The sequence below is a fragment of the Eucalyptus grandis genome, chromosome 11 (genome assembly GCF_016545825.1).
Source record: "Eucalyptus grandis isolate ANBG69807.140 chromosome 11, ASM1654582v1, whole genome shotgun sequence".
Classification (NCBI taxonomy): Eukaryota; Viridiplantae; Streptophyta; class Magnoliopsida; order Myrtales; family Myrtaceae; genus Eucalyptus; species Eucalyptus grandis.
The window spans coordinates 18,462,975-18,481,595 of record NC_052622.1 but is presented as its reverse complement, the minus strand read 5'-3'; the positions used below and the strand labels follow the sequence as shown (position 1 = coordinate 18,481,595).

The 18,621-nt window shown below is 37.6% G+C and overlaps 2 protein-coding genes across 2 annotated transcripts; one reads left to right on the top strand and one right to left on the bottom strand.

The window, feature by feature from the left end:
- The first annotated feature begins 1,806 nt into the window (after nt 1-1,806).
- LOC120289320 (wall-associated receptor kinase-like 1) lies at nt 1,807-3,081 on the top strand. Its single transcript, XM_039304059.1, has one exon. The coding sequence runs from the start codon at nt 1,822-1,824 to the stop codon at nt 2,950-2,952; it is 1,131 nt and encodes a 376-aa protein (XP_039159993.1). The 5' UTR covers nt 1,807-1,821; the 3' UTR covers nt 2,953-3,081.
- Nucleotides 3,082-15,843: 12,762 nt separating this feature from the next.
- On the bottom strand, nt 15,844-17,822 carry LOC104425215 (probable protein phosphatase 2C 12). Its single transcript, XM_010037838.3, has 3 exons — nt 16,854-17,822; nt 16,527-16,762; nt 15,844-16,387 (listed from the first exon to the last, which is right to left on the bottom strand). The coding sequence occupies exons 1-3, from the start codon at nt 17,016-17,018 to the stop codon at nt 16,258-16,260; spliced, it is 531 nt and encodes a 176-aa protein (XP_010036140.2). The 5' UTR covers nt 17,019-17,822; the 3' UTR covers nt 15,844-16,257.
- Between the last annotated feature and the right edge of the window lie 799 nt (nt 17,823-18,621).

The window sequence follows — 18,621 nt, the reverse complement described above, 5'->3', positions numbered from 1 at the left end:
ATTCGGTGTTTCAAATTCTTTTTCTTATGGTTTCCCTCACGGTACAAGCATCAGGAGCCGCACCGCGACTTGCAAAGCCTTCCTGCGCTGAAACATGCGGGAACGTCACCATTCCCTTCCCCTTCGGAATAGGACCAAGGTGTTTTGAGAATGACTGGTACGAGATTGTCTGCCACCAAAACAACACGCCCATACTAAATAAGTTTGGATGGACAGTTCTCAATATTTCACTCCCCACTTTTCGTGCAGACGGGGATGGCATGATAAAGGTCAGTCTTCCAGTAGACTACTTAAATGCAAGCTGCCAGGGCATTAAGCCGGTGAGCTTAGAAGGAAGTAAATTTTCTTCTCCCAGAGATGGAATATCTTTAAATTGGTCGGTTGTCACACCGAGGCAGCAGTGACTAGTACAAAATCAGATGGTATAGTCTTTACATCGACCAAGACTGGTTGCGAGTCAAATGTGCTGGAACCAACACCAGCATTGGGCTGTATAGTGCTTGCTCTGGGACAAACGGATGCTGCCAGACTACGCTTCCCTTAAATCTCCAGAACTTTACGGTGGATATCAAAGAAAAAGGTGGACAACAGGGGTGCAAGTACGCTTTGCTGGCTGAGAAATCATGGTTTTGAGGTCGGGCGTTATGGGTTTATATGATTTGAGAGTGAATGATACGGTCCCAGTAGTGTTACAATGGGGGATCCAAAACGATACCGACTATTCACTTGCGCTTCAAAATCAATCGATGAGTTCTGATGTTGTCTCGTGTTACCCGAGTAGCTCGCCATATGTGGAGTGCTGGTGCCGAAGTGGGTATCGTGGTAACCCTTATTTTATCGAAGGATGCCAAGGTAACATACTTACGCTATCACATTCCCTTTTTAAGGGCACCATACAGCGAAGTGGTTTGTCATTCCCAGATATTTTGCATTCTTACAGTTTAATGATCCCACACATGCTTTTCTGCCTTATTTTTTTGTTTTTCTGCCCAAGGTTATACAAAGCGAATGCACTTTCAAACAATTACAAGCATAATATTACACTCAAGGAGATGGTAATTCGCTGATAATATAATTTTGACTTTTGTCATCAGATATTGACGAATGTGAAGATTCAAATATATGCCCCGGGATAGGCTCCACTTGTGTAAACAAACAGGGCTGGCATGATTGTGTTGATGGTAGAAAGAAAGCCAAATTCATTCTTATTGGTAAGTTTGTCTTTTTAACCTAGAACTTTAGACCGCTTCATGCTCTTAGCATTGTTAGAAAAAGCACAGCATGTGCTTGGTGAATGATACAGATAAGTTTCAATCAATGGTATCTATCAAAATAACCTCAAAAGTTTCTTTGCGCGCTAATACTTATATCTGATAAATAAGAAAACACTTCAACTTTTCAAGTTTCCCACTAATTCTTGTTGTATTTGAATTTGGATTATTACAATCATAATCAAGATGAATGCTGGTAGGAACTTTTTCACTTTCATCTATGGTCTGCTAAATTCCTTGAAATATGATCATTGTACAGTGCAAATGCATGTACAGAAATTTCATCAGACGGAACTTGAAATGGAGACAAGTAAAGTTTTCTAGTTTGTTAAGATAAATCCACAGGAAAGTAGACTCAGGTTCATCACTCTTACATGTATCCCTCTGAATCAGATTCTCTGAAATTCTTGACGATAAGTGCCGTTATAGATTCTTGACAATCAGGGTACATTTTTCTCAATTTTGCCCCATAAACTTTTGCAATGCAGGGGTTGGGGCAGGCGTTGGGGCACTACTTTTGGGTCTTTTCTTATGGAGGTTGTACATATACATGAAGAAGAGAAAGGAAATCAAGCTCAAAGAGAAGTGCTTCAAACGCAATGGAGGTCTTTTGTTGGAAAGTGAGCTATCTTCACCACAAGGCAATGTTGAGAAAAGCAAATTGTTCAACTCCAAGGATTTAGAGAAGGCCACTGACAATTTCAATGAGGATAGGATCCTCGGGCAAGGTGGACAGGGTACCGTTTACAAGGGAATGTTAACGGATGGAAAAATAGTGGCGATTAAGAAATCAAAAGTGATAGATGAGGGAAAAGTCGAGCACTTCATAAATGAAATCCTCATTCTCTCACAAATCAACCATAGGAACGTGGTTAAGTTATTGGGGTGTTGCTTGGAGACGGAAGTCCCGCTTTTAGTATATGAATTCATACCAAATGGGACTCTATACCAATACCTTCATGACCCAAACGAAAAGTTTCATGTATCATGGGACACACGTTTACGAATTGCAACTGAAATCTCAGGAGCCTTGTTTTACTTGCATTCAGCAGCCTCCATTCCCATTTATCATCGAGACATCAAGTCCACCAATATCCTTTTGGATGAGAAATATCGAGCAAAAGTGGCAGATTTCGGTACTTCCAAGACTGTTTCCCTCGATCAAACTCATGTAACCACATTGGTGCAGGGGACTTTCGGCTACCTAGATCCTGAGTATTTCCAATCAAGTCAATTCACAGACAAAAGTGATGTGTACAGCTTTGGAGTTGTCCTTGTTGAACTCTTAACAGGCCAAAAGCCAATATCCTCACTAAGGGAACAGGAAGGAAGAAGCCTCGCAACCTATTTCATAATTTCGATGGAGCAAAATCACTTGTTCGACATTGTGGATTCTCAAGTTTTGAAAGAAGGTAAAAAGGAAGATATTGCAGTAGTTGCAAACCTTGCGAGAAGGTGCTTACACTTGAATGGGAGGAACCGACCTACAATGAAAGAATTGGCAATAGAGTTGGAGGGGATAAGGAAGCTCCAAAATCCTTCGGGCATTCAACAAAATCAAGAGGACCGTGAGGCAGCTGAATCTTATGCTGCTGCTTTTCCATCTAGCAAGTCAAACATTGATATGGATGTCATTACACTTTCGGATGTGCAGCCACTCTTGCCTAGTGAGACGTGGTGAAGATCTGTTTTGCCTCTCTCACACTTTATGAGTCATATTGCTGTGTTTTTCATGGAAATCGGTGTTAGGAGCAAAACAAAGAAGGAAGGAAAATTTGTTCGTTTACTAATAGCAGGACTTTGTTAGTTATTTATTGTTTATGAATCAATAAACTGTTATGTCATACCTATGCCAAATTTATTTAAGTCCTGGAATTAGCTAGGCATGATTGTACTGTGAATGTGCCAATTGGGAAATACTTTCCAAATTGCAATCATCTAACTCGAGCATGATGCAGCCATTTGACTTCATTTTGAGATCCATATATACTTGTTGTAAATTTAATCATTGTAGAAATTACATCAGTCACACGAGTACTCATGCGAACAAGCATGTTTGTTGCATCAGCCTTCACCATTGAGTCAGCTAGTTACACGCAGATGCTCAAAAGATGTATCACGGGTTCAAGTCAGCTGGCCAAGTCCTAAATGTGCAATTCGTGTGGATGAAGAATAACTTTTTCTAGCCACATTTTTACCAAAATGATTCAATTGAAAGTTATTAAATATATTAAAAGATATGACCTCCGTATCGAACTCTTTTTTCTTTTTGACTTTCTACAAACTCTAAAAAAACACATTCAAAAAATCTTTCGAAGAAGAATGACATTAGAAAGCTTCACCATTGCTATTCTTAAGTTGGACAAAAGATTAAATAATTGAACTTTCTAGGCTTCTAGCCACATTTTCACCTAAAAATTCAATTGAATGTAGTTACATATACTAAGGCAACAGGACATTGCACAAATTTCACACAAAACATTAGAATTACGGCTAAACTAAAACATTATAATTTTAAAAAATCGTATTAATGTTAAATCTGAAATTACAAGTGGCCGAGCTAATCAATACGAGAGAAAAAAAAAAAAAAAGGATTGGCATGTGGTGTTTGCACCACCAAATCACAAAAGCTGGACATGCACGGATATTTTCCTATGGATCGCGGGATCGGTGCGCAGATATGTGCTGCTCTGAGGTTTGAACCGGCAAATTCCATCTTTTTTTGTTGATTTGATTTCAATCATAAAATAAAACTTGACGATGGTTTTTGAACTCAAAAGAACTTAAGAAACCAAACTCACCAACTGAAACACCGAATTCTTACAAATCTTCCAAAACCCATTAAACATGTACCCTTCATATTATAAATGACCAAAAAGATGAGAAAACGTTTAGGCCCTATTTGATAACTATCCAAACAGAGCCAAATTCTAATTTTTTTGTTCCCAGGATCAGTTTGGGAATAGAATCGCATTTGGTAAAATTTTTATTCATGGGAATAGATTGGGAGTAGAATCAAGAATTTAAAAAAAAAAAATGTGATTCTTGTTCCAAAATCAGAAAAAAAAAGAAGAATCAAAACCAACTATTTTTCTTCTCTTTTCTTCTTCTTCAATCATGTGGTTGATGTCTGCCACCATCCGCCATCGTCCACCGCCGGTCGCTAGCAACCGATCTGGTGAGCTCGCGGGAGGCTCGCCAGGCCAGAGCGAGGTCCGATGAGCTCGCTAGAGGCAAGCCCAGCCACTAGCAAGGCTCGGCCTTGCCGGATCTAGCAAGGCCGAGCCTCGCCGGGGCTAGGCAAGCCTCGCGACACCCAACCCCACCAATGGCCAGGCGGGCCTCGCCCAGCCCTGCCGATGGTTAGGCAGGCCTCGCCTAGCTACCAGCGAGGCTCGGCCGACGAGGGCCGGCCTTGCCGAAGGCCAACGACGAAGAATAGGAGAAAAAGAAAAAAAATGAAAAAAAAAAAAAAAGGAAACAAAGAAAAGAAAAAAAGTATAAAAATTATTTAAAAATTAAAATAAATTAATTTGGAACGGAATCATTTAGCACGGTCCCAAATACAATTTTATTCCAGAATCAGAAATTTTGGACAGTTATCAAACGGCTTAAAATGCTTAGAATTTGTTCCCGAAAATAGAATTAAAAAAAATCATTTATGATCAGAATCTAATCTCAGGAATATAATCGTTACAAAAAATGCCCTTAGTCTCCAGTTGATTGAACTTGGTTCGCAAAAAGCTGGAACTAAGTTATATGAAAGCGGGTACAACTGCATATCGAATGTAATTACAGCTAGCTCGATGCCGAAATCTGCACGGAACCAAGTAAAGACAAGTCTTCTTCTGCTTCTCTCAGTCAAAGACTTTGGCTCCGAAAAGCAATTTACTTTGGACTTTCCGCTAATGCCACAACTGGAATGGCCTCGATGCCTCAAGTGCGGGTCAGAGATCACCTGTGCGGTTCAGTTGTCTTGAACTTTCCAACTTCCAACTCAGAATGCTGTGTTCCCATTTCTCAGTACCTTTCAAGCGCTGTCCTAATGTGGTTCCGCAACCAAAAAGGAGTCTTCAAAGTCCTCCTATGTGAAAATGACTTGAGAGCCTTTCTGAAAGGAGAAACTTCAATGGTGAACAAAAGAAAATATCTTCGATTTTCATCATGTTAATATCTTGTGTTTTCTTTTCCAATAAATTTCCTTCCCCAACATTCCGATCCCCCCTGGAGACACCGATATGTGCAACAATGCCCAGCCATTGTCAAGGCTGATAAAAAATGTCTACCTTACAAAAATTAAAAACTGTTAATGAACTATATGTAGTAAAAAAAGCTGATGAGAATAAATAAATTTGTCTGAGGCATGCAAGTATAAACACTGTCCTTAAGGATAATTCTGCCTCTTTGCGAAACTCGGAAAGATAGGCTTCTAACGGTTATCCTCCCAAGATACAACAGACATTCTTCTATATTCCGCACTAAATATTAGAAGAAACAGATACAACGTTGTGTATAACCTAGCAAGGAAAAGGAAATGAAAGATTTTTTAAAGAAAGAATATTCTCTATTTCATTTAGTGTATATATTTTTAAGATTGTCTTATGAGATTTTATATTCAGACAAAATAGAGCCGTTAAAAGAGCCGTTGTAAAATAATGAATGATTTATTTGAGAAATAAATTAAACGTTACAAAACGATTGAAAAGCCGTTATATGACCGTTAAGAAACTGTTATGTGACTGTAAAATAATGATGATCTTCAATGCAGTTATAACTTTTATCGAAGCTATTATTGTAAATATTTCAAAATATTATTTAAATATCCAACAATTCCCCCATATATTTCAAAAGATTTTGAAAAGAAAAAATGAATATGATGCTGGGTTATTGGAGTGTAATGCATCAGAATTGGTGCTTGTTAGGCTATGAACTAGCCATAAAAAAAATGAAATATAATTCACGAAATTATTGGTGAAGTTTGAAACTTCTATGAACCAAAAATTTCTTTTGTGAATTATAATTTTCATCAATCACATTGCACTCCCACAAACTTTGTTGTTCAACACGGTTTTGCGCTAATAGGCCTAGGAGCGGCCCCACTCCACACTTATATAGGTGATTCCATCAAGTGTATTTTGCAGCTTAATACACCACCAATAATTGCTATGGAATTTCATTAAGAGTTTAGCTCAACCTCTTTTTTCCTTATAGTTTTGTATCATTCTCATCTTAGGATGGACAATAACTTTTAATAGTGCATCACTAGAACAACAAGTGACTCGTTATTGTCCATATGAACATAATTCATGGGATTGCCAATCACATAGGTTGGGTTACCATCACTGTTACTTTTCCTCAATTGGTTTAAATCTCATTTCCCTCGATGTGTCATAATTCCATCTTTAAGCAGCTGCTTTACCATATCATGTCACAATCGGATGTGTCTATTTTTACCATTGAAAGTTCTATTCTTTGCAATGGCTATTGCCGCTTGGCAATCACAATGCATAGATACAGAATGTGTCGGTTTCATTCCCAAAGAAATATCCGCTAAGAGGTTCCTTAACCACTCAGCCTCATTGCCAACCAATTCTAGAGCCACAAACTCTGACTCTATGGTGGATTTAGCAATTATTGTTTGTTTGGTTGACTTCCAAGTTACAGCACCTCCACCAAGAGTGAACACATATCCACTAGTGTCGTGACCCGATCTCGCCGCCTCGAAATGTCCAAGGAGGGGAAATGTCGGATTTAGGGATACTTTGATCACCAGAGTTTCCTCACGAGATCACGAGCTCTCCCAAGCTCGTACCCCGCACGACAGCGGATTTATTTATACAATCTAAATATTTAACAACATAAAATATATACAGGAGTCGCCACTAACCTCATCTTAGGGGTCGGCTAGAAACTCAATCGAGGGTCAGGAGTGTTCCCTCGATTCCTACGTAACCATATATCTAGGTTCGGGGGCTTGGGTTACGTTAATATTGCTATTAGCGCCATTTTGGTACCTAAACAGTATGTTGTGTTTTTTCCTAACATGTCAATGCATTTCTTTTTTATATTTTCAGGATCGTCAATTCTATATTAAATAATCATGCGTGGTGGATTACCTTCATTCTATTTTATTTCTCAATAAAGAAATGAAAACAATCAATAAAATTGAAAGTGCAAGACATTATGTAAACAATCAAGAAAAGCAGTAAATCTATCATGCAAACCTAAAAGAAAGTATAAAAGAGAAATATATGGGAAAAAGAGAGAAAAACCCGCAACTCGTCGGGTTTTATACAACAAATGGAGCCCAAGACATATGTCGGGAAAATGGGTATTACATGAAAATGGTCGGAATGGACATCGACCTCCACCATCTTCACGCCTTCTCCATCTTCAAAGTCCTAATCTAAACCTAATCTAAGAAATTTATGACTAGGTGCATACAAGTGAGAAACAATCATCACAACTAAGATCAAAGCAATTGGGGTAGAACCCATGTATGATTGGCTCTAAGAAAAAAGCACAAAAATCAAGCAACTTTCATGAATGGAATTTCCTGAGGCGTATCAAGTTCAAGTAAAGTCAAATTCATGGCCAAAAAGCAACAATCGCTAAAGCATGCAAATCAATCATAAGCAAATTAGAGAATGATGCATGATAACTGATTTGTTAAGCCACATGCATGAAAATCATGAAATTTGAACATGACGTAGGGTTAAATGTGAAGAAAAAGTTTGATTTAAACATTAAACCCTAAATCCATGTGCAAAAGGCCACACAAATCCATTAACAATGATATGTGATTTGTCATTAGGAGCAAAATGCATAACAATTTAAATTGCTACATGTCAACTTGAATTCTAAGGTTATTTGACCTTAAAATTCTCAAATTTTAGCATGGGATGGATATGGATATTATGGACAGCTTTCATTGAGAATTTATCCTCAAGATAATTATGTATAAGATCACACAAAATTGGTAGACAGTCAGATTCATAGAGATAAGACAGTACTGCAGGTCAAGACAAATTCAGACTTCAAAACTTGATCTAAAAAAAAAAAAAAGGGCAAATGATGGGCAAATTGGACAAACTAGGCATTGTTAGAAAGGTGTCCTTTACGAATTCCTATTAGGTGACAATTGCAATTTAGGTCTTTTTTCTAGCTCAAGCAAAGCCATTTGTATAAGTGGTCAGATCAGATCATAACAAGCAGAATACATCAGCAGATTAATGCTCTTTGCAAGAAGCATCAAGCAGGACAAATGATAGCCAAATTGCACATATAATATATCTATGGAAAGCTTGAGAAGTCTATTAAAAATCTCTAGAAGACATTAAGTCCTAATAACATCATCTACCAGCTCAGTCCAGTGAAAACAGAAAATCGCAGAACAGCAAATCAACCTAAAAACTACTGCAGAATTGACTGACTTTGTAGGTGTTTTTAAGTGACCAAATGACGTCCTCTCGGGACATGTGAACTATCAAATCGAAGCTTGAGAAGTCTATTTTCTATGTCTAAAAGGGCTCAAGACCAGAAAGCCTCATCTATCACTTCATTTAAGCCAAAACAGAAAGTCTATCACAAACACACGAAATTGCAGATTAATAGAAATCAAACTCAATCAACCTCAAGTTGGTCATCAATAATCATCAACTCATTGCAAATCATTTGGCTCAGAGGGAAGGTAAGATACAGCATCCTAATGTGTCGCCCACAATCATTTTGAAGTAGAACTTCAATTAGTGAACTCATCATCAAATAAATTCGGTGTTTCACCCTCTCTGTGGGATAGAAATCCAAACAGCTAAATGAGGAGATGAACCAAGAACTACAGATCAGGTTCTTTGCGAATTCACTAGTTTGATTATCATGGTTGTGAACAAGTATTGCGTGAAAAATATCAAGAACGCATAGAACAGTCTCCTCCTCTTCCTTGGCAGACTCAACATCTCAAAGTAACATGTAGGAGAACCATTTGATATACAAAATCACACATGAACAGAATTTGATCCACGCAAACAATCATGAACAGCATTCGACATACATCACTTATACATCTAAGTAGTTCACATTTCAATCAACTATATGCAGGAAATCCAGCAAAGACACAACCAACGCAATTTCAATTGAATATCAAGACGTTGGTAAACAGAATGCAATAAGAACTATCGGCAATGGAGTCAGGCTTTCTATCAAAGAGGTTGTAAGCATGTAGTGTGAAGTACTATTAACATCAGAATGGCACAGAGCAATACAGAACAGAGACATCAGAATAGAAAATCTATGCGTACAAGCAATTCTTACCACTTAACTGAAAAGAAACAACCTGGCGGTGATGAGGTGATGATGATTGATAGATCAATCAACCAGGGGATCGAGGAGGATCGTGTAAAACTCCAAGATCATTCGGCCATTTTGCAGAGAGAGCGAGAACTTCCAATCGAGCGCCTCTCTCGGTTGCTGTGGGAGAATCGGCGAGGGAGAGAGATTTCCTCCCACACAAGCTAAAGTTCATGAGCCTCACCGGCGCCGCCGCTGGCGCTGAAGCTGTTCTTCTCGAGCGCCATGTCAGAGCGCGGGGCTAGATCGGGGCGGCTACCGTGCGCGGTGGCTGAATCAAGGAGCGGCCGGCGCCATTGCTGAAGGGCCCTAACCGCCAATTCAGAGGAAGAGATCGTTGGTTTTGGAGACGGCCAAAGGAGAGAGAATCCCCCAGAGAACGCTTCAGCCCGCCAAAACTGATCGATCCCCCAGAGAGAGAAGTCGTTTTAGAGAGAGAGAGCGTGCCAGAGAGAGTCCGTGAGAGAGCCAGAGAAAAAAAGAGAGAGCGAGAGAAAAAGAGCCCTCGTGTGAGAACCCCGATCCCTTTTCTATTATTTTTTTCTTTCTTTTATTTTTTCTTTTTCTCTCCTTTTTCTTCTTCATTTTCCTTATTTCTTATTTTTTTTCTTTTCATTTCATTTCATTTTTTTCTTTTTGTTTTCTTTTGTTTTCTTTTTTTTTCTTTTTTTGTTTTCTTTTGTTTTCTTTTTTTCTCTTTTTTTTTGTTTTCTTTTTATTTATTTATTTTTGGCTCTTTATTTTTCTATATTTTTGCAAAATGGATGATTAAAATGTCGACGAAAATTTCGGGTGTCAACAACTAGTAGATTTTGTTTCATCTGAATCCGAAATCCAATTAGCATCACTGTATCCTTCTAATACAGTGGGAAATCCACTATATAAAATACCATAATTAATAATTCCTCTCAAATATTTCATTAATCTGCTCAAAACAATCCAATGATCATTATTGGGATTTTGTGTATATCTGCTCAGTCTACATACAACATAAGTTATATCAGGTCGAGTATAATTCATCAAATGCATCAAACTCCCAATAATTTGAGCATAATTAGACTGAACATATCATCTCCTTTATTTTTCACTATTGGATATTAGAATCATAAAGAGTATTCATAAGTTTGACATTAAAGTGATCATATTTTAAATAGCCTCTCCACATAATGTGCTTGAATAAGCATTATGCCACTAGCACTTTTTATGATTCTAACACCCTAAATAATATTAGCTTCCCTCATGTCCTTCATATTGAATTTAGAAGTCAAAAAACAATTGTTTCATTCACTACATCAATACATGTACAAAAAATAAGCTAATAATTATAGATTCACCATCAACAGTTTTTGTGTATACACATTTATTTACTCCAATAGAGAAAAATCCATTATTAACTAGAATATCATCAAATTTCTCATACCATTGCTTTGGCGCTTGCTTTAAGCCGTATAAAAATTTAACAAGTTTACAAACTCTGTTTTATTAGCTAGGAAAAATACAGCCCTTAGGTTGCACCATGTAAATTTCCTCTTCCAAATCACCATTTAAAAAAGCTATTTTAACATCCACTTGGTGAATAATAAGTTTGTAAATAAAAGCCAAAGCAATTAAAACACGAATTGATGAAATTCTTGTAACTAGAGCAAAAGTGTCAAAATAATCAACATTTTGTTTTTGAGTAAAACATTTTGCAACTAATCTTACTTTATATTTATTAACAGAACCATCAAGATTATATTTTCTTTTAAAAATCCATTTACAACCGATCGATTTTGCACCGGGTGGTAAATCAACTAATTTTCAAGTTTGATTTTGTAAAATAGAATCGATGTCGATTTTTATAGCTTCTTTCCAAAAATTACTTTCTGAGGAAGATATTGTTTCAGAATAAGTTAAAGGATCATTATCAATAAGATAAATATAAAAATCATTGCCAAAAGAAGTTTATTTCCTTATTCTTTTGTTCTTTCTCAATTTATCATTTGAATTTTCAAAAACGTTTTTAGGAAGAGGTGCAGGAGAAGTACCAATACTTAATGGAAAAATATGCTCAAAAAATTATGCATTTTTTGTCTCAACTATAGTATTATTATCAAACACGTTACTTTTTAATACAAGAAATCTATATGCAGCACTCTATTAAGCATAACCAATAAACATGCAATCAGATGATTTAGAGCCTATTTTCATTTTCTTAGAATTAGGAAGCATAACCTTAGCAAGACACCCCCACACTTTCAAATATTCTAGATTAGGACGATAACCTTTCCAAAATTCATAGGGTGTTTTACCTATTTTCTTATGAGATATTCTATTTTGGATGTGACATGTAGATAAAATAGCTTCACCCCATAAATTATTTGGAGCATTAGAACTAACAAGCATAGAATTCATCATCTCTTTCAAAGTCCTATTTTTCCTTTCAGCTATGCCATTAGATTCAGGGGAATAAGGAGGCATATTTTCATGAATTATTCCTTTCTTTTCACAAAATTCGTTAAGCAATACATATTCTCTACTTCTATCCGATCCAATTCTTTTTATCATTTTATTTAATTCGTTTTCTACCTCAGCTTTATACAAAAGGAACATATCAAAAACTTCATCTTTATGCCTAAGCAAATAAAATTTAGTAAATCTAAAATAATCATCAATGAAGGTTACGTAATTTTTTTAACCTCCTCTAGTCATAGTTTGTTTTAAATCTTTTAGATCAGTATGAATTAAACTCAAGAAATCAAATTCTCTATTTATAGAAATACAAGGCTTTTTTTGTTAATTTTGTTTCGGCACATATTATACATTTATTAAACATGGGTTTTTAATTTCGGAAATTAAACCTTGTTTTTGCATTTTCTTAATATAAGAAATATTAACATGACCTAATCTACCATGCCATAAATCAACAGATTTAGCCAAGTAAGCAAAAGTAGTAGCATTTTCATTGATAACATTGGAAATGTTAAGAGCAAAAAGTCTTTGATTGCACTAACCATTTCCCACAAATACGTTATTTTTTGTCATTACAATCTTATCAAATTCGAATGACACCTTCACCCTAACCTTTCCTAAAAGCGTTGCTGAGACCAGGTTTGCCCTTATATTAGGGACATGTAATACATCATTCAGGGCCAAAGTCTTGCCAGATGTGAGCTTGAGAAGAACATTTCATTTCCCAAGAACTTGAGTTGTTCTTAAATCACCAAGATAAATAATTTCTTCTCCTTCCCCTACTAGCGTGTAGGAGGAAAATACATTTTTGTTTGCACAAATATGCCTAGTAGAACCTGAGTCTACCACCCACTCTTTCACATTGGCCACAATGTTGGCCTGGGAAATAACCACAACAATTATATCATTATAGTCATCTGCTTTAACCAAATTGACTTTTGGTTTAACTGGATTGTCATTTCGCATTATTCTTTTTCTGCGGTTTGCTACATGATGACTTAGTTTTCCACAAACAAAGCAAGAGCCTTTCTTTTTTAAGGTGGGGTGAGCAACCTTGGGTTTGTAATCAGGTTTTTTGTTATAATATTTGTTTTGGCGATGTTGAAATTTATCTTGCACCAAATTTTCCCTGGTAGCAATTTCCTTAGCTTTGGTAGCTTTGATCTCCTTGCGAGTTATATCCTCAATGATAATATGCACGATCAAATCGGCTAGTGACAATTGCTTGTCCTTGTGCTTGAGTTGTTGCTTGTAGTTATTCCAAGACTCAAGCAATTTTTCAATCAGCAGGCCCACAATAAATTCTTCTCGTAAATTGATGTTTTCTACCTTCAAGTCCTCCACTAGCTTGTGATATTCATTGATTTGTGTCTTGATCTCCTTATCATCGGACATTTCCCATCGATAATAATTTCTAATTACAAATTTTTGTTTGCCCACATCTTCGGCAATGTACTTTGCAGTCATGGAGTCCTATATTTGTTTTGCTTCCTTGTATGGACAGTAGACATCAAACAATTCATTAGAAAGAGTACTAATAATTGTGTGCCTACATACCTTATTAGTTATCAGTTGGTTCGGCTTTCGTAAGTGCGAAAATCACGCCGTGCACATCTAGGATAAAGAAAACCCTTTCTTGCCACCTTCTGAAATTGTTGCCATTAAAAACTTCGATCTTCGATATGTTGGGGAATGATTTGACATAGGACATATGTGGTAGTGGTGGTAGTGCAACTGGACTAGTGGAGATTGAGGCATTAGCAGTAGTATCAACTTGATGCTCCATGGGATTTATCCTTAAGATTGTAGGAAAAAAGCTGATGAGAATAAATAAATTTGTCTAAGGCGTGCAAGCGTAAGCACTATCCTTAAGGATAATTCCGCCCCTCAGAGTGCAAACTCGGTGTGATAGGCTTCTGACAACTATCCTCCCAAGATACAACAGACCTTCTTCTATATTCCGCACTGAATATTAGAAGGAACAGAAACAACGTTGTGTATAACCCAGCAAGGAAAATGAAAGGAAAGATTCTTTAATGAAAGAATATTCTCTGTTTCATTCAGTGTATATATTTTTAAGATTGTCTTATGAGATTTTATATTTAGACAAAATAGAACCGTTAAAAGAGCCGTTGTAAAATAATGAATGATTTATTTTAGAAAAAAATTAAACATTACAAAACGATTGAAAAACAATTAATTGCACATCATCAATCAAGTCAACTTTTATTTTCGTTTTTTTTTTTTTTTGGTAAAGCAACTTTTATTTTCGTTATTTAGCCAAGGAAACCAAAATCCATTTTCAAATAATAAACTTTGCAACTCTCTCTTTTTTTTGTTAAAAACTTTCCGAAATAAATTCATACGGGGTTATGTATTTGAAATCAACCCATCAAACTTTGCACACATCTAATGAATTGAGTTTTTATGTACCGTGATTTTCTCTATTTGCCTCACTATACTATTATGTTGATTAGCTATGTCATATGATAATTGTATGTCCATTCAAAGATAATCATATATATTTAACTTGGCGTACCCTACTAGCTACTGAGCACATATGGTTCTTAAAGTTTTAATTTGTATTCTAGGCATTATGATACAGTTACCTGAAACTTACGAAAGGAATAGATCTTTGGACGGTTACCATTCCAATGGATAAACAGTATAGGAACAGTTTGATCCTACCAATTCGATTTCTATAATTTCTACTTCACACATGAATTTCCTTTTTAGATATCATATTTGAAACTTTCAATGATTTTATCATCTTATTATCCTCGATCTGCCCTTAAGATCAGAGTCTTCAAACGCCCCTATCAGATCAAATTAGGCAAACATCAATGATTTTGGTAAATAGACACCCTGGACGTGGTGTCCTTGTTCGGGGAACTGATCTTAGGATTGTCGATGACATTCCCGAGTGCTCTGTTCTTCTCTCCCTGACTCTAGCATCAGAAGCTGGAGACAAATGCCCAACATCTCTTCAGCTGGTCGGACCTTGACATGAGGTTGCATGCCCCTGATGAATGTGAGCCCACTTCATTTGAACCATTAAATCATGCGAGATTCATACGGAACTCACCAATCTATGATTAAGATGAAGTGAGCTCGTTTGCTTCGGATTCAAAGGGGAATTTTTTGTCTTCGTGCCTAACTTTTGTAGAATTCCTTTTGCACTTTGCTAATATAGTGGCTTGTCTCGTTTACAAGTCAAATTCTAATTTTTCTATAATATGGATGCATTTGATTGCAACAATGTGACAAATCTTAGAACTAAATAACATTATTTGAAAATTTTAGGACTCAATTGCATTTTCTTAACAAATCTAACTACTTCTGGTGTACTTATGGCTAGGGGTGAGCGGTTCCGGTTCCTTATAGGTTCCAAGCGGAACCTGAACCTACCTAGTACAAAGTTCCTCATTTTTGGAACCTGAACCTACCCGTTAGAACAAGAACCCTGAACCTACCATGTCACAGGTTCCGGGGTCGGTTCCAGGTTCCAACAGGTTCTTTTTTTTTTTTTTCATTTTTAGTTTAAAAAAAATGGAAATGAATGCAGCAATAATAAACAAACTTGTCATTCATCAAAGATAGGACAGTAAAAGGAGGAAAATAACAGATGATGAAAGTGCTTTGATGGAAGCAAGTTCATCAGATTTGATTGAACAACGCATAAACAAATTTCATGAATTTAGATGTCCATAACCTCAAAGCTATAGACTAACTGACCAAGCAACGGAAGCAGTATTAGTAGAATGAACAAGAGAGCTTCAACAACCTGATTTCTATTCAATGAAAAAATGTTACTATCCAACAAAGTACATACAGATGCGCCTCTTGCTGAGAATCATCAGTTCCCCATATCTATTCCACAAACTGACTTCCCTACTTTTCAAAAAGGAAGAACAAAGCAACAATCATTCAGGAAGCCGATTGGGCGTATGAACCCTCATCAAGCACCCTTTACGTTGATATTACAGTGGAGATTGGGTAAACTTGAATGTTAGCTCTACAATTGGAAGAAACGGTGTACAGCGGAATGAATTCAAAATAAAAAAGTTAATTACCTCTGGCATATCATTAGGACAACCAAACTTATGACATCCGTCCACATACCCTGCAAAGAGGCTGGTATCATTCGTCTCTCAGCTTTGAAGTCAGAAACTGGATATTCAAGAAACTATCAACGCTCTTTTCCTGGATTTGATGAACCGGCATGTATGGATATGCCCTCTCCCGGCTTTAGCTCTACTTGACATATAGCACACATGAACAGCCTAAACATGTTGCATAGGGGGTATTTTGTATCTAGCCTGCATTTTACAAGCATTTCTCAATCAAAGAAACATTGATACGTCATGCAATCACAGTTAGGCATACAAGAGTGGTCCACCAAATTACTGTAAAAAAAGATCCATTGTTGTGACTGAAAGTGGAGGTTAAGATGTAGACCTTTCTGAGAGCATTGCGGATCCGTCCTCATATAACTCCTCCACTACATCTGGCTCAATATATTCTTGATCAATCTGAGAAGATGATTCGGATGACTTTTTACGAAACATTGACTTGAATACTCCTTTTCCTGGCTTCTTCGGTGGTGGCAAAGAAGCCATTGGTTTATCTTGCGGTAATATATAAATAACAATGCATGTTGTATCATCTCGAAGTCCTTTTTCATGTAAAGCTTCCTGTAATAAAAGAGGCTGTGAGTTTACATCTAATATAAAGTACATCAAGCTACGTCATGTACCAGATACAATTTCACCACACAATATTTACCACAAACAAATTAAATGTTATCCTATTAAGTAGGGTTAGCCATATGAATTCTTCCAATGCCATTGCACTTTGTGTCAAGACTTCCATAAGATCTAAGTGGTCCACATCTTTTCTTATAATCTCCTTCCTACGTCTTCCCTCTTCCCATTTAACTGGAGTCTTCATCTCATACCCACATCTCCTCACTGGAGCATCTGAAGGCTTCCCGTTTCAAACATATAAGCCTTGTCTAGGTTGTCTCTTCCTCTCCTCCTGAGCATGAACAAGAGAATGCAAACTACTCTTGTAGCAGGCGTGCCACATATTCCATGTCTTTCAGTGAACATCTCTTTCCACCAATGTTGGTAGGTACTTAAGGTTAAAGCTGCATTCACGAGGGAAGAAATATTCAAGAATGTTTTGCTCTCCTTTAAACAGCTTATGAGAAATGAACCTATTAGGGATAGAACATTGCATCAAGGGGACTATATCAACCAAAATCAAACATTTAAAGCACAATTCATTACAGCAAATAAGTAATCATCACTCCCAAACCAGGGTCCATAAACCCCGATGGAATTACTCCTGTATTGAGCTTACTAAAAGAGCACACCTCAACGGCATAAGGACTAAAGACTTTCAGAATTATAAGAAAACATCATATATTGGCCATCAGGTTAAAGAAACAAAAGAGACAGCAAAATGGGGGCTTCTTCTCTGCACTTATCCAGTAAAGTGCAACCAAGTAAGCACGTCACTGAAAGACATTTTGTTTTCACATGTTCTACTCAGATTTCCAAAACATCAAGCCCAACTAACTACAAAACAACAACGAGTGTCAGACAAACACCACGAAAAACATAAGACTCTAAGCAATGTTTCTATTTCGAAGATTAAAAGAAAAGACAAGGCAGAGCTGCGGCATCGCAGGCTTTGGGGCACGGCTTCGGGCGCCACTTCAAGTCACGGCGAAGGCAGAGCAGCGGCGTCGCAGGCTGAGGCGAGGTGCAGCGAAGGCAGCAACAAGCCAAGCAGGAGCGACGTCGGGGCACGGCGAAGGCACGGCAGAGCAGCGGCGTCGCGGGCTGCAGGCGAGGCGCGACGGGGATGCTATTTGGTGGCGTCGAGCAGAGGGCGAAGAGAGAACATACTCGTGGGTGAAGCAGCAGCCAGCAAGAGGAAGGAAGAAGAAGAAGAAGAATGGGGGTTTCGCCGAGAGAGGAGGAAAGAGGAGAGAGAGAAGAAAAGAAAAAAGTAGGGGTAGGGGGCAGGAAGTGACGTGTGAGAAGGAAAAAGAAGAGAAAAGAAAGGGGAAGGAGGGAAAATCGAGGGGGAAATCACGTGGGGAAGGGGAGAAGGGGAGGTTTTGGGTTTTTTTTTTTGAATTTGACTGGTTCCGGTTCCGGTTCTTGTTCTAGAACCGGAACCGGAACCGAACCGAGAACCGCCGGTTCCCAGAAAAAAAGGAACTGGGAACCGAACCGGCCACTTTAGAACCGGGAACCGGAGGACCCTCCTCCGGTTGGGTTCCAGCCCCCGGTTCTACCCGGAACCACGCTCACCCCTACTTATGGCTTTTTCAAATTGGGGCAAGAAAACTAACCAGACAAGACTATTTTTTTTATAATGTTTCTCTGGTGAGCCACTTCGAAATTTATGCAACCTAGGACTTTGAGGGGAAAAAAAAATCGCCAATGTAACTGATTACATCCTTTTTTATTGTATTAATCAATCTCAGAAGCCCATGAGGCTCTCCAGGATTTCATCATCTGAGAAGTCGACCACTTCT